At 47.1% G+C, this 15,632-nt stretch overlaps 1 protein-coding gene across 2 annotated transcripts in view; it reads left to right on the plus strand.

Annotated features, from left to right (window-relative positions):
* vps52 (VPS52 subunit of GARP complex) overlaps positions 1 to 15,632 on the plus strand; it is an 80,614-nt gene that overhangs the window by 61,840 nt on the left and 3,142 nt on the right. For both annotated transcript variants that reach the window (XM_072259420.1, XM_072259419.1), the window contains exons 14-17: positions 2,972 to 3,095; positions 5,924 to 6,019; positions 13,934 to 14,041; positions 14,764 to 14,829. In XM_072259420.1, the coding sequence (XP_072115521.1) occupies positions 2,972 to 3,095; positions 5,924 to 6,019; positions 13,934 to 14,041; positions 14,764 to 14,829 (394 nt within the window). The remainder of the gene's footprint in view (positions 1 to 2,971; positions 3,096 to 5,923; positions 6,020 to 13,933; positions 14,042 to 14,763; positions 14,830 to 15,632) is intronic.

The raw sequence follows: 15,632 nt of genomic DNA on the forward strand, positions 1-15,632 counted from the left end.
TATCACAGTGGAATGTGGCCGAAGTCCATCAGTGAAAAGTTCAATATCAAAGGTAGCAAAAGTGAGTGAGAAGCTGGATGATTGGGAAGCTTTTAAAACCCAACAAGAGGCAACTAAAAAAGCTGTAAGAAGGGAGAAGATGAAATATGAGGACAAACTAGCCAATAATGAAAAGTAGGATATAAAAAGTTTTTTTCAGTTATGTGAAGAGTAAAAGGGAGTTGAGAGTTGATATTGAACCACTGGAAAATAATGCAGGCGAGGTAGGAATGGGGGACAAAGAAATGGCAGATGAATTTAATGAGTACTTTGCAACAATCTTCACTGTGAAAGACACTAGCAGTGTGCCAGAGGTCCGTGAGTGTCAGGGAGCAGGAGTGAGTGCCATTGCTATTACAAAAGCTAGGCAAACTCAAAGGCCTTAAGATGGATAAGTCACCTGGACCATATGGACTACATCCCAGTGCCCTGAGAGAGGTTGCTGAAGAGATAATGGATGCATTGGTCATATTCTTTCAAAAAAACACTTGATTCTGGCATGATCTATAAGACTATAATACATGGGAGCAGAATTAGGCCATTCAGCCCATCGAGTCTGCTCTGCCATTCCATCATGGCCGATCCTAAATTCCACTCAATCCCATACACCTACCTTCTTGCCGTATCCTTTGATGCCCTGACTGATCAGGAAATGATCAACTTCTGCCTTAAATATATGCATGGACTTGGCCTCCACCACAGGCTGTGGTAGAGCATACCACAGATTTACTACCTCAGGCTAAAAAAAAAAATTCCTCCTTACCTTCATTCGAAACGGTTGCCCCTTAATTTTGAGGCTGTGCCATCTAGTTCTGGATACCATCTGTCCGCCAGAGAAAGCAGGATCTCCCAGTGGCCACACATTTTAATTCCACATCCCATTCCCATTCTGATATGTCTATCCACCACCTCGTCTACTATAAAGATGAAGCCACACTCAGGTTGGAGGAACAACACTTTACATTCCGTCTGGGTAGCCTCCAACCTGATGGTATGAACATTGACTTCTCAAACTTCCGCTAATGCCCCACCTCCCCCTCATACCCCATCCGTTATTTATTTATATACACACATTCTTTCTCTCTCTCTCCTTTTTCTCCCTCTGTCCCTCTCGCTATACCCCTTGCCCTTCCTCTGGGCTTTTTCCCCCCCCCTCCCCCTTTTCCTTCTCCTTGGGCCTCCTGTCCCATGATCCTCTCATATCTCTTTTGCCAATCACCTGTCCAGCTCTTGGCTCCATCCCTCCCCCTCCTGTCTTCTCCTATCATTTTGGATCTCCCCCTCCACCTCCCACTTTCAAATCACTTACTAACTCTTCCTTCAGTTAGTCCTGACGAAGGGTCTCAGCCTGAAACGTCGACTGTACCTCTTCCTAGGGATGCTGCCTGGCCTGCTGCGTTCACCAGCAGCTTTAATGAGATTAGATATGGCAGTTATTTCCCATGGTAGGGGAGTCCAGGACAAGAGGGCACGACTCAGGATTGAAGGACGTCCATTTAAAACTGAGGTGCGGAGAAATTACTTTAGTCAGAAGGTGGTAAATCTGTGGAATTTGTTGCCAGAGTAGCTGTGGAGGCCAAGTCATTGGGTGTATTTAAGGCAGAGATAGATAGGTTCTTGCTTAGGGGATGTGGAGAAGGCAGGGGAGTGGGGATGAGTGAAAGAATCGGATCAGCCATGATTGAATGGTGGAGCAGACTCGATGGGTGGAATGGCCTACTCCTACTCCTATATCTCATAGTCTTGTGGTCTAAAACTTCCAGGGGACAAGTTTATCTGGTCCTAATGACCTGCAGATAGTCTGAACTGAACCCTCCATATGCGGTTTAACCAGGTCCAGTACAGCTACTACAACACTTCCTCAGTCTGCCCCACACAAAGCCATATGGACTAGCCCTGACTAGAGCATAACATCGAATTGTACAGTGCAGTACAGGCCTTTCAGCCCATGATGTGTGCCAACCTTTTAACCTACTCCAAGATCAGTCTAACCCTCCCCATCTTAGAAAGCCCTCCATTTACCTATCCACGTGCCTATCTTTAATATCCATAATGTCGTTGCTTCTACCACCATCCCTGGCACGGCATTCCACACACCCTTCACTCTGTGTAGATTTAAAAAAACTACCTCTGTCATCTCCTCCCCCCCACTGTGTACTTCCCTTTCTGCCCTGGGAAAGAGTCTCTGGCTGTCCTCTTGATCTACGCCTCATCATCTTGTACACCTCTATCAATCCTCCTTTGCTTCGAAGAGAAAAGCTGTAGCTTGCTCAACCTATCCTCATAAGACATGGTCACCAATCCAGACAGCACCACTTCCACTTATTTCCCAATAGTCCTGAAAGCATTGACTATGCGTAAGAATGGAAAGCATAAGTTTATTACTGTAAATATTTATTTTTATTATTTAAGAAGTTTATTTTGATGAAAAAACAATTTCAGACAGGAGCAGGAAACACTGAGCCAGTGAGTAACAGGGTGTGTGTGTTTGTGTGTGTGTTTGTGTGTGGGTTTTTGTGTGTGTTTGTGTGTGTGTGTTTGTGTGTGTGTGTGTTTTTGTGAGTGTGTGTGTGGGTGTATGTGTGTGTGTGATCACGAAGGATCCCACTCACCCTGCTCATGGACTGCTTGTCCCACTCTCATCAGGGAGGAGGCTACACCAGACTCAAAAACAGTGACTTTCCCCAGACAGTAAAGCCGATCAACACCTCCACCACTACTTTATTATTTCCCACGTTATGCACAGCCTAGGCACATATGTATGTATAGAAGTTATCTTATGTATTTACCTTGATGTTTTTATGATTATTATTATTGTGTTCTTTATCTTCTATTGCTTCTTTTGTGCTGCATTGGATCTGCAGTGAAAATTATTTCATTCTCCTTTACCGTTGTGTACAGGAATGACATTAAACAATATTGAACTTTGCAGGTACTGGGACACCCTACTGGAAATCCTCTGGCCAAGGTTTGAATACATCCTGGAGCTGAACATTCAGAGCATTCGTAACACAGACCCACAGAGACTTGGTGCCCTCGACACCCGCCCACACTACGTAAGGGTCTCCCGGGCCTCTGAGGGTGGGGGGGTGGGGGTTGCTGGTTATGTTAGAGTGTTTGACAGGCTAACACAACTCTCATGTCCCAGGTACAGCTAAAAGACATCTTCTTAAGCCCATCCCCTTAGCACAGAAAACAGGCCATTCGGTCCTCCTAGTCTGTGCCGAAACTTCATTCCACTAGTCCCATTGACCTGCACCCAGTCCGTAACCCTCCAGACCTCTCCCATCCATGTATCCATCCAATTTATTCTTAAAACATAAGAGTGAGCCCACATTTACCACTTCAGATGGCAGCTCGTTCCACACTCCCACCACTCTCTGAGTGAAGAAGTTCCCCCTCACCCTAAAGCCATGTCCTCTCGTATTTATCTCTCCTAATCTAAGTGGAAAGAGCCTACTCACATTTACTGGAGCATCGGCCGCCAAGAGCAGCTTGCCAGAACCCTCTGTCCTGGGCCAGTGCTTTACGTCTAGGTGTTGCCCAGCTATACATCCTCCAAGCAAAGATCCTTTCTGGCCTGGGACTGAGGCCTTTGGAGCCTCTGCTGTCATTTCTGCATGTTATGTTTTTACAGGATGGGTTTGCAACACGCACGCCAAATCCTCCTCCTTTCACAGCGGGGTTTGGGACAGTCCATGGCAGAGTTAGGCGCAAGGGAGTAAGACAGTATCTTTTTCCCAGGGGTGAAATGTCTAATACCAAAAGGCATGTATTTAAGGTGAGAGGGGGTAATTTCAAAGGAGGCTTGAAGGGCAAGTTTTTATTTATACGGACAGCGGTGGGTGCCTGGAATGTGCTGCGTACGAGATGTTTAGATAGGCACATGAGTGTGAGGAAAATGGAAGGATGTGGACATGGAGGAGGCAAAAGAGATTAATTCACAATTAGATTACTAACTCAGTTGGTTCAGCACAACATTGCGGGCTGAAGATTCTCTTCCTGTTTCAAACATTTCAGATGTCCATAATTCTTTCAACGTGGTGTCACAGGAGAGGGGCATAAGGAGAGCATAGCACACATTTGCTTTTATAAATCAAAGTACTGAGTCTAGGAGTTGGGAAGTTATGTTGAAGTTGTCTAACATGTTCGTGAAGTCATTTTTTGAGTATTATGTGCAGATCTGGTCACCTCTGTACAGAAAACGATGTCAATAAGATTCAAACAGAACAGGGAAATTTCTAAGGCTGTGGCCAGGACTTCAGGTCCTGAGTAATAGAGAAAGGTTGAATAGGTTAGGACATTACCCCCTGGAGTGCAGGAGCATGAGGAAAGATTGGATAGAGGTATACAGAATAATGAGAGGAATAGATAGGGTAAATGCAATTAGGCTTTTTCCACTGAGGGTGGGTGGGACTACGACTAGAGGTCAGTGGAGCCTGACAGAGAACTTCTCACTGAGCGGGTGGTGAGAGTGTGGACGAACTGCCAGCAGAAGTGGTGGATGTGCGTTCGACTGTAACAGTTAACAGAAATTCGGAGAAGTACGTGGATGAGAGGGGTATGGAGGGCTATGGTCCAGTGGTGAGTTGATGGAACCAGACTAGTTTGGCATGGGCTACATGGGCCAAAGGCCAGGTATTGTTCTTGCAGGGCTCTATAACTCTAACACTGTTTGGTCAAGAGGCTGATAGTCTACCTGTGGTCCCTCCCTCGACCCTCACTGATTGTGTACCTGACACAATACCGACAGCTGTACACACCGTCCTTACACATCTGGAGAAGAAGGATGCTTATGTGAGAATGCTGTTCTTGGACTACAATTCAGTATTCAACACCATAGTTCTGTCCGGGCTGGACAAGAAACTCAGAGGCCTCGGCCTTGACCCTGCCTTGTGCAGCTGGATCCTGTACTTCCTGTCAGATCGCCAGCAGGTTGTAAGTGTGGGCTCCCCACCTCCACCCCCCTGACTATCAATACAGGAGCCCCTCAGGGCTGTGTACTAAGCCCCCTCCTTTACTCCCTGTATAGCCATGACTGTATCCCCACCCACAGCTCTAATCTGCTAATTAAATTTGCCAACGACACTACATTGATTGGCCTCATCTCAAACAATAATGAGGTGGCCTACAGGGAAGAAGTCATCTCTCTGACACAGTGGTGTCAAGAAAACAACTTCTCCCTCAACGTTGCAAAAACAAAGGAGTTGATTTTGGATTACAGGAGGAATGGAGACGGGCTAACCCCTATTGACATCAATGGCTCTGGGGTTGAGAGGGTAAACAGCTTGAAGTTCCTCGGCATCCACATCACCAAGGACCACACGTGGTCTGTACACACCAGCTGTGTGGTGAAAAAGGCACAACAGCACCTCTTTCACCTCAGACGGTTGAGGAAGTTTGATATGGGCCCCCAAATCCTAAGAACTTTCTACAGGGGCACAACTGCAGAGAGTGGTGTGGACAGCCCAGTGCATCTGTAGTTGTGAACTTCCCATGAGTCAGGACATTTACAAGGACAGGTGTGTAAAAAGGGCCCGTAGGATCACTGGGGACCCAAGCCATCCCAACCACAATCTATTCCAGCTGCTACCATCCGGGAAGCGGTACTGCAGCGTAAAAGCCAGGACCGACAGGCTCTGGGACAGCTTCTTCCACCTGACCATCAGACTGATGAACTCACGCTGATTTGAGTGTACTCTATATTACATTGATTGTTCTATTTATTATAAATTACTATGATTGCACATTACACATTTAGATGGGGACTTAACTTAAAGATTTTTACTCCTCACGTATGTGAATTATGTAAGAAATAAAGTCAATTCAATTCAATTCTTTCGTCCCTCACTGATTGTGTATTGTGGTCACTTCCCCGCTGCAGGTCACCAGAAGGTATGCAGAGTTCTCCTCAGCGATCGTCAGCATCAATGAAACTTACCCAAATGAGAAGACGCATAATCTGCTCGCACAGCTTCAGGTCGGTGTTTCTGCCCAGCTCAGCATTCACAGTGAATGGGCGTTGCTCAAATCCCAGAGTGTAACACCTGAGAATGTGCTGGGGCAGCACCCAGGTGTGGTGACGTATTCCAGCACCACCACAGCATACTGACAGTGTTCAGCAGTATAACACAAACAATAACAACACCAGGATAGGCCCCCTTTTCCACCACCCATGCACTCACCCTCCCAGACTGCTCCGTCTCCGTCACGGACTTCAAAAGCTGATGCCTCAAAAAGGCGGCTTCTGTCATTACTGACCTCCATCACCCAGAGCATGTCCTCTTCTCATTGCTACCGTCAGGGAGGAGGTACACCCAGACACACACTCAGCAGCTTCTTCCCCTGTCAGTCGATTTCTGAATGAATAATGAACCCACGTACAACACCTCACCACTTCTGTTAATTTTTTTTGCTTTCTTTTTGTACTACTTATTTGATTTGATTTATATATATATATATTTGCTATAATTTATAGTTTTTTATTATGACCTGCACTGATGTAAAACACCAAATTTCACGACATATGCCAAAAATGTGAAACCTGATTTCTGGTTCTGATTTCGAGACACCGGGGCAGGGCACCTCCAGGCTTGGCCTCTCAGACCTGCAGGCATTGGGCCTTTGATCTCCAGACAAGCCACCCCAGGGCCAGACCCTACCTCCTAGCTCCGTGTGTGTGTGAGTATGTGTACGTATGCCCTGGGTGAACAGCTTCCAGGACCACTAACTTTATTATAATGCACTGTGAGTGGCCCTCTAAATAGTAACCTCATCAAGCTTCAGCAGAATGTCTCTGCTGGAATAAGACCATGACAGAAAGGAGCAGAAGTAGGCCATTCAGCCCATCAAGTCTGCACCACCATTGTCTTGCCTTCTCCCCATAACCTTTCACCCCCTGACTAATCAAGAACCTGTCAACCTCCACTTTAACTACACCCAATGACTTGACCTTCACAGCCGTCTGTGGCAATGAATTCTATAGATTCACCACCCTCTGGCTAAAGAAATTCCTCCTCACCTCTGTTCTAAATGGACATCCCTCTACTCTGAGGCTGTGCCTCTGGTCCGAGACCCCCTCCCCCCCATTCCCTCTAAATCCACTCATAAGAACATAAGAAATAGGAGCAGGAGTAGGCCATCTGGCCCATCGAGCCTGCCCCACCATTCAATAAGATCATTGCTGATCTGTCCGTAAACTCAGCTCCATATACCTGCCTTTTCCCCAAAACCCTTAGTTCCCTTACTATGTAAAAACCTATCTAACTGTTTCTTAAATATATTTAGTGAGGAAGCCTCAACTGCTTCCCTGGGCAGAGAATTCCACAGATTCACCACTCTCTGGGAAAAACAGTTTCTCCTCATCTCCGTCCTAAATCTTCTCCTCTGAATCGTGAGGCAATGTCCCCTAGTTCTAGTCTCACCTACCAATGGAAACAACTTTCCTACTTCTATCTTATCTATCCCTTTCAAAATTTTGTACATTTCTATAAGATCCCCTCTCATTCTTCTGAACTTAAGAGTATAGTCCCAGGCGACTCAATCTCTCCTCATAGGTTAACCCCTTCATCTCTGGAATCAACCTGGTGAACCTCCTCTGCACTGCCTCCAAAGCCAGTATATCCTTCCTCAAGTATGGAGACCAGAACTGCACACAGTACTCCAGGTGCGGCCTCACCAGTACCCTGTACAGTTGCAGCATGACCTCCCTGCTCTTGAATTCAATCCCTCTAGCAATGAAGGCCAACATTCCATTTGCCTTCTTAATAACCTGTTGCAGCTGCAAGCCAACTTTTTGCGATTCATGAACAAGCACTCCCAAGTCCCTCTGCACACCAGCATGCTGTAATCTTTCACCATTTAAATAATAATCTGCTCTTCTATTATTCCTTCCAAAGTAGATGATCTCGCATTTGCCAACATTATATTCCATCTGCCAGACTTTGGCCCACTCACCTATCTATATCCCTCTGCAGACTCTCCACATCCTCTGTACAATTTGCTTTTCCACTCGGTTTAGTGTCAGCAGCAAATTTTGCTATGCTACACTCAGTCCCCGCTTCCAAATCATCAATGTAAATGGTAAACAGCTGCGGGTGCCCACTCACCACAGACTGTCACCCATTTATACCAACTCTCTGCTTCTGTTGGTTAACCAATCCACTATCCATGCCAATACACTTCCTCTGACTCCATGCATCTGTATCTTATTTATAAGTCTCTTGTGCGGCACCTTATCAAACGCCTTCTAGAAATCGAAGTATACGACATCCAACTGTTCCCCTCTATCCACTGCACTCATTACATGCTCAAAGAACTGCAGTAAGTTTGTCAAACAGGACCTGCCCTTTGTGAATCTATGCTGCGTCTGTCTAATGGAACCACCCTATCAAGGCCTTTCTGTATTCGATAGGTTTCGGTGAGATTCGCCCTCATTCTTCGAAACTGCAGTGAGTACAGGCCCAGGGCCATCATGGGTTAACCCTTTCACTCCCACAATCATTCTCATGAACCTCGGCTGAACTCTCTCCAATGCCAGCCACGTGTGGTTTCTGTGCTGGTGGCCTTTTTGACATTCAGTCCACACTCATCCTCACACACAAGTGGGGTCCTCCTCCCGCAGCAGCCTGACCAACAGGATTGAGCCAGGGATCCGGGGCAAGGTTGTGTGGTGTGGCTCAGTGGTGAGTCTGCTTATCCGGGGCAGTGCCTGGGCCGCACAGAGCAATGAAAATGTGGGTTTCTCCCTGTAGCTCCTGGCCAGCTGTTCTGGCTCTTTTAAAGGGATTAGTCTTGCGTCACACGCACATCAAAACGTATAGAACATAGAACATAGAATAGTACAGCACAGTACAGGCCCTTCGGCCCACAATGATATGCCGACCCTCAAACCCTGCCTCCCATATAAGCCCCCAACTTAAATTCCTCCATATACCTGTCTAGTAGTCTCTTAAACTTCACTAGTGTATCTGCCTCCACCATTGACTCAGGCAGTGTATTCCACGCACCAACCACTCTCTGAGTAAAAAACCTTCCTCTAATATCTCCCTTGAACTTCCCACCCCTTACCTCAAAGCCATGTCCTCTTGTACTGAGCAGTGGTGCCCTGGGGAAGAGGCGCTGGCTATCCACTCTATCTATTCCTCTTATTATCTTGTACACCTCTATCATGTCTCCTCTCGTCCTCCTTCTCTCCAAAGAGTAAAGCCCTAGCTCCCTTAATCTCTGATCATAATGCATACTCTCTAAACCAGGCAGCATCCTGGTAAATCTCCTCTGTACCCTTTCCAATGCTTCCACATCCTTCCTATAGTGAGGTGACCAGAACTGGACACAGTACTCCAAGTGTGGCCTAACCAGAGTTTTATAGAGCTGCATCATTACATCGCGACTCTTAAACTCTATCCCTCGACTTATGAAAGCTAACACCCCATAAGCTTTCTTAACTACCCTATCCACCTGTGAGGCAACTTTCAGGGATCTGTGGACATGTATCCCGAGATCCCTCTGCTCCTCCACACTACCAAGTGTCCTGCCATTTACTTTGTACTCTGCCTTGGAGTTTGTCCTTCCAAAGTGTACCACCTCACACTTCTCCGGGTTGAACTCCATCTGCCACTTCTCAGCCCACTTCTGCATCCTATCAATGTCTCTCTGCAATCTTTGACAATCCTCTACACTATCTACAACACCACCAACCTTTGTGTCGTCTGCAAACTTGCCAACCCACCCTTCTACCCCCACATCCAGGTCGTTAATAAAAATCACGAAAAGTAGAGGTCCCAGAACAGATCCTTGTGGGACACCGCTAGTCACAATCCTCCAATTTGAATATACTCCCTCCACCACCACCCTCTGCCTTCTGCAGGCAAGCCAATTCTGAATCCACCTGGCCAAATTTCCCTGGATCCCATGCCTTCTAACTTTCTGAATAAGCCTACCGTGTGGAACCTTGTCAAATGCCTTACTAAAATCCATATAGATCACATCCACTGCACTACCCTCATCTATATGCCTGGTCACCTCCTCAAAGAACTCTATCAGGCTTGTTAGACACGATCTGCCCTTCACAAAGCCATGCTGACTGTCCCTGATCAGACCATGATTCTCTAAATGCCTATAGATCCTATCTCTAAGAATCTTTTCCAACAGCTTTCCCACCACAGACGTAAGGCTCACTGGTCTATAATTACCCGGACTATCCCTACTACCTTTTTTGAACAAGGGGACAACATTGGCCTCCCTCCAATCCAACGGTACCATTCCCGTGGACAACGAGGACATAAAGATCCTAGCCAGAGGCTCAGCAATCTCTTCTCTCGCCTCGTGGAGCAGCCTGGGGAGTATTCCGTCAGGCCCCGGGGACTTATCTGTCCTAATGTATTTTAACAACTCCAACACCGCCTCTCCCTTAATATCAGCATGCTCCAGAACATCAACCTCACTCATATTGTCCTCACCATCATCAAGTTCCCTCTCATTGGTGAATACCGAAGAGAAGTATTCATTGAGGACCTCACTCACTTCCACAGCCTCCAGGCACATCTTCCCACCTTTATCTCTAATCGGTCCTACCTTCACTCCTGTCATCCTTTTTTTTCTTCACATAATTGAAGAATGCCTTGGGGTTTTCCTTTACCCTACTCGCCAAGGGCTTCTCATGCCTCCTTCTTGCTCTTCTCAGCCCCTTCTTAAGCTCCTTTCTTGCTTCCCTATATTCTTCAATAGTCCCATCTGATCTTTGATTCCTAAACCTCATGTATGCTGCCTTCTTCCTCCTGACTAGATTTTCCACCTCACTTGTCACCCATAGTTCCTTCACCCTACCATTCTTTATCTTCCTCACCGGGACAAATTTATCGCTTACATCCCGCAAGAGGTCTCTAAACATCGACCACATGTCCATAGTACATTACCCTGCAAACACATCATCCCAATTCACACCCGCAAGTTCTAGCCTTATAGCCTCATAATTTGCCTTTCCATAATTAAAAATTTTCCTGTCCTCTTTGATTCTATCCTTTTCCATGATAATGCTAAAGGCCAGGGAGCGGTGGTCACTGTCTCCCAGATGCTCACCCACTGAGAGATCTGTGACCTGACCCGGTTCATTACCTAGTACTAGATCTAGTATGGCATTTCCCCTGGTCGGCCTGTCCACATACTGTGACAGGAATCCATCCTGGACACACTTAACAAACTCTGCCCCATCTAAACCCTTGGAACTAATCAGGTGCCAATCAATATTAGGGAAGTTAAAGTCACCCATGATAACAACCCTGTTATTTTTGCACTTTTCCAAAATCTGCCTCCCAATCTGCTCCTCTGTATCTCTGCTGCTACCAGGGGGCCTATAGAATACCCCCAGTAGAGTAATTGCTCCCTTCCTGTTCCTGACTTCCACCCATATTGACTCAAAAGAGGATCCTGCTACATTACCCACCCTTTCTGTAGCTGTAATAGTATCCCTGACCAGTAATGCCACCCCTCCTCCCCTTTTTCCGCCCTCTCTATCCCTTTTAAAGCACTGAAATCCAGGAATATTGAGAATCCATTCCTGCCCTGGTGCCAGCCAGGTCTCTGTAATGGCCACTACATCATAATTCCATGTATGTATCCAAGCTTTCAGTTCATCACCTTTGTTCCTGATGCTTCTTGCATTGAGGTACACACATTTCAGCCCTTCTACGTTACTGTCCTTACACTGTTTATTCTGCTTCTCTTTCCTCAAAGCCTCTCTGTATGTTAGATCTGGCTTTATTCCATGCACTTCTTTCACTGCTCTATCGCTCTGGGTCCCATCCCCCTTGGAAATTAGTTTAAACCCTCCCGAACCATGCTAGCAAACCTACCTGCAAGGATATTGCTCCCCCTCGAGTTCAGGTGCAAGCCATCCAATCTATACAGGTGCCACCTTCCCCAGAAGAGATCCCAATGATCAAAAAATCTAAAACTCTGCTCCCTGCACCAACTCCTCAGCCACACATTCAACTGCCATCTCCTCCAATTCTTACCATCTCTGTCACGTAGCACTGGCAGCAATCCTGAGAACGTCACCCTTGAGGTCCTGTTCTTCAGCCTTCTGCCTAATTCCCGAAACTCACACTTCAGGACCTCATCCCTCTTCCTGCCTATGTCGTTGGTCCCTACATGTATCACGACTTCTGGTTGCTTTCCCTCTCGTACCAGGATGTCGTGCACCCGGTCAGAGACATCCCGGACCCTGGCACCCGGGAGGCAACAAACCATGCGGGTGTCCTTTTGACGTCCACAAAATCTTCTGTCTGGTCCCCTGACTATAGCGTCTCCAATGACGACAGCTCTCCTCTTCTCCGTCCCACCCTTCTGCACCACAGGGTCAGACTCCGTGCTGGAGGCCCTGCCACCGTGGCTCACACCTGGTCGGTCGTCCCCGCCAACAGTATCCAGGACGGTAAACTTATTATTCATGGGAATGTCTACAGAGGTGCTCTGCACTACCTGTCTGCACACCTTCGCTTTCCCCCCTCTGACTGTCACCTAACGACCTGCTTCCAACAGCCTAGGTGTGACTACCTCCCTGTAGCTCTCATCTATGACTGCCTCATTCTCCCTTATGAGTCGAAGGTCATCCAGCTGCTGCTCCAGGTTCCTTACACGGTCTTCCAGATCGCCCAGCCGTATGCACTTCTGGCAGATGTGACTCTGTGGGAGAGGGGCGTTCTCCCAAGACTGCCACATCTCACGTGAGAGGCACATCACCGTCTCAGGAGACATTGTAAAAACTAACTGCGAGCTAGCTTGTCCTCCGCCTCTTCTTGGCGAAGCCTTTCGAGTCAAAGCCTCAAAGCTCCACTCCTTCACTGGCCCACTCACGCAGTGAACATACAGTGAAGTGTGTTGTTTGCATCAACGTCCAACACAGTACGAGGATGAGCTGCAAGTGTCGTTTAATTGGGTGGCTTGGGCTTGTTGGGCAGGAAGTTCCTGTTACCATCCTGTAACTCTGAACAGAAAATAAATATTTACGCTGACCGATGCGTTACTGTGTCACCCTGTTTATGCAGTGTCTTGCTGGCCAGCATGATGGGCTCCTTCTCATCCCCCTCCCCTGCGCACACACTCCCTCTGGGTGACAGACGGGCAGTAATGAGTGAGATAGATCAGTCAAAACAACAACCTTGCACTCAGCTTCAGTAACACCAAGAAATACGTGGACTTCAGGAAAAGGAAGTCCAGCAACACACACCGGACCTTGTCGGGGGGTCGGCAGTGGAAAGGGTGAGCAGTTTCATGTTCCTGGGTGTCAACTTCTCTGAGCATCTGTCCTGGGCCCGACTTATTGATGCTATTACAAAGAAGGCACAACAGTGGCGATATTTCATCAGGAGTTTGAGAAGAATTGGTATGTTACCAAATGCTCTCACAACTGTCTACAGATGTACGGTGGAGAGTATTCTAACGGGTTGTATCACTGTCTGGTGTAGAGGGGCCACTGCGCTGGATCAGAAACTGCTGCAGAGAGTTGCAAACTCAGCCAGTTCCCTCATGGGCACCAAGGGCACATTCAGTAGACGGTGGCATCAATCAGTGAAGACTCCCATTACCCTCTTCTCATTGCTACCATCAAGGAACAGGAGCTTGAAGACACACACTCAGCATTTTAGGACAGCTTCTTCCCCCTCACCATCAGATTTCTGAATGGACAATGAACACATGAACACCACCTCCCGTGTTTTTGCTGTCTTTTTGCACTACGTATTAATTTACTTTTTATGTATTTTCTCTTATATTATGTATTTTTTTTGTTACTGTACTGCTGCTGCTAAAGGACAAATTTCATGACAACTGCTGGTGATGTTAAACCTGATTCTGATTCAGACTATAATGACACTGTTTGTCCTTGGCCGCTCAGGTGGAGGTGGAGAACTTTGTGCTGCGGATGGCAGCGGAGTTTGCGTCTCGGAGGGAGCAGCTGATCTTCCTCATTAACAACTATGACATGATGCTGGGCGTCTTAATGGTGAGTCCCATCCTCTCCCCTTTGTGCTCCTTATCTGAGAAAGATGGGCTGGCATTGGAGAGCATGAGAATGATCCCAGGAATGTAAGGGTTAATGTATGAGGAGCTTTTGATGGCTCTGGGCCTGTATTCACTGGAGTTTAGAAAAATGAGGGGGGATCTCATTGAAACCGTTGAATATTCACAGGTCGAGATAGAGTGGATGTGAAGAGGATGTTTCCTATAGTGGGGGAAACCAGGACCAGAGGGCACAGCCTCAGTCTAGAGGGACATCCATTTAGAACAGAGAAGAGGAAGAATTTCTTCAACCAGAGGGTAGTGAATCTGTGGAATTCATCGTCACAGACAACTATGGAGGCCAAGTTATTGACTGTATTTAAAGCTGAGGTTGATAGTTTTCTGATCAGTCAAGCAGTCAAAGATTATGGGGAGAAGGCAGGAGAATGGGGCTGAGAGGGATAATAAATCAGACATGATAAAATGGCAGAACAGACTCAATGGGCTGAATACTCCTATCTCTTATGGTCACACGGAGAGGGGGTAAGAGACAAGGTTGGGCAATGGGTGTGAGAGGGCGTTGGGAGGGGTTTGAAGTACGGGCAGGAAATGGAGCTGGTTAGCGTGTCAGCTTCTGTAACACAACCCCAGCCAGTACATCTCTGGATGTGTCAGTATGCCAGTCACTATGATACCTGCTCCTTATCCTGGAATTTCTGTCTCCAGGAGCGGGCGGCTGATGACAGCAAGGAGGTGGAGAGTTTCCAGCAGCTTCTGGGTGCTCGAACTCAGGTGAGTAACCCCTCCTCATCCAGTTTTTGGACAGGCCAGGACAAGGATAGTAATCTGATGCCTGGCGGATAACCTCGGCCACGGGTAACATGGGGTTACGGACATTGGCATGCTCCTGAATATCTGGCATCACCAGCCTGTGAACTGAGAGGCCAGCTGCACATTTTGTAGCATTCCTAGAATGGGAACTGGGGGGTGTGTGTGTGGGAGGGGGTGTGTTCCAATGTTCCTAGCTCCCATGCTCTCAACATTCTCAGCCTACAAATAGTGGGTTATTCTTCGATTCTGATACGTACTCCCACATTCCTGATCTCCTTTCCCCAATATATCCAGTCTGTTCTCCAACATCCCTTTCACCCTGTGGCTCAGAATTTCTGATTTCTTGCTCCAACATTCCCAGTCTCAGTTTCAGTATTCCCAGCCCAAGAATGAATAGTATGTGACTGCCACTTTACCTGGGATTTTCCTGTTTCCCACTGTGTCTGTACTGGGATTTTCCTGTTACCCTCTTTGTTTGTACTGGGATTTTTCTGTTTCCCACTGTGTCTGCACTGGGATTTTCCTGTTTTCCATTGTGTATGTACTGGGGATTTTCCTGATCCCACAGAGTTTGTATTGGGCTTTTCCCATTTGCTGCTGCATCTGTCCTGGAATTTTTCTGTTTCCCACTGCGTCTATACTGAGATTGTCCTGTTTTCCTCTGTCTGTACTGGGATTTTTCTGTTTCCCCTGTGTCTGTACTGGGATTTTCCTGTTTCCCCCTGTCTGTACTGGGATTTTTCTGTTTCCTCTCTGTGTCTGTA

Source organism: Mobula birostris, chromosome 5, assembly GCF_030028105.1.
Source record: "Mobula birostris isolate sMobBir1 chromosome 5, sMobBir1.hap1, whole genome shotgun sequence".
Taxonomy (NCBI): Eukaryota; Metazoa; Chordata; class Chondrichthyes; order Myliobatiformes; family Myliobatidae; genus Mobula; species Mobula birostris.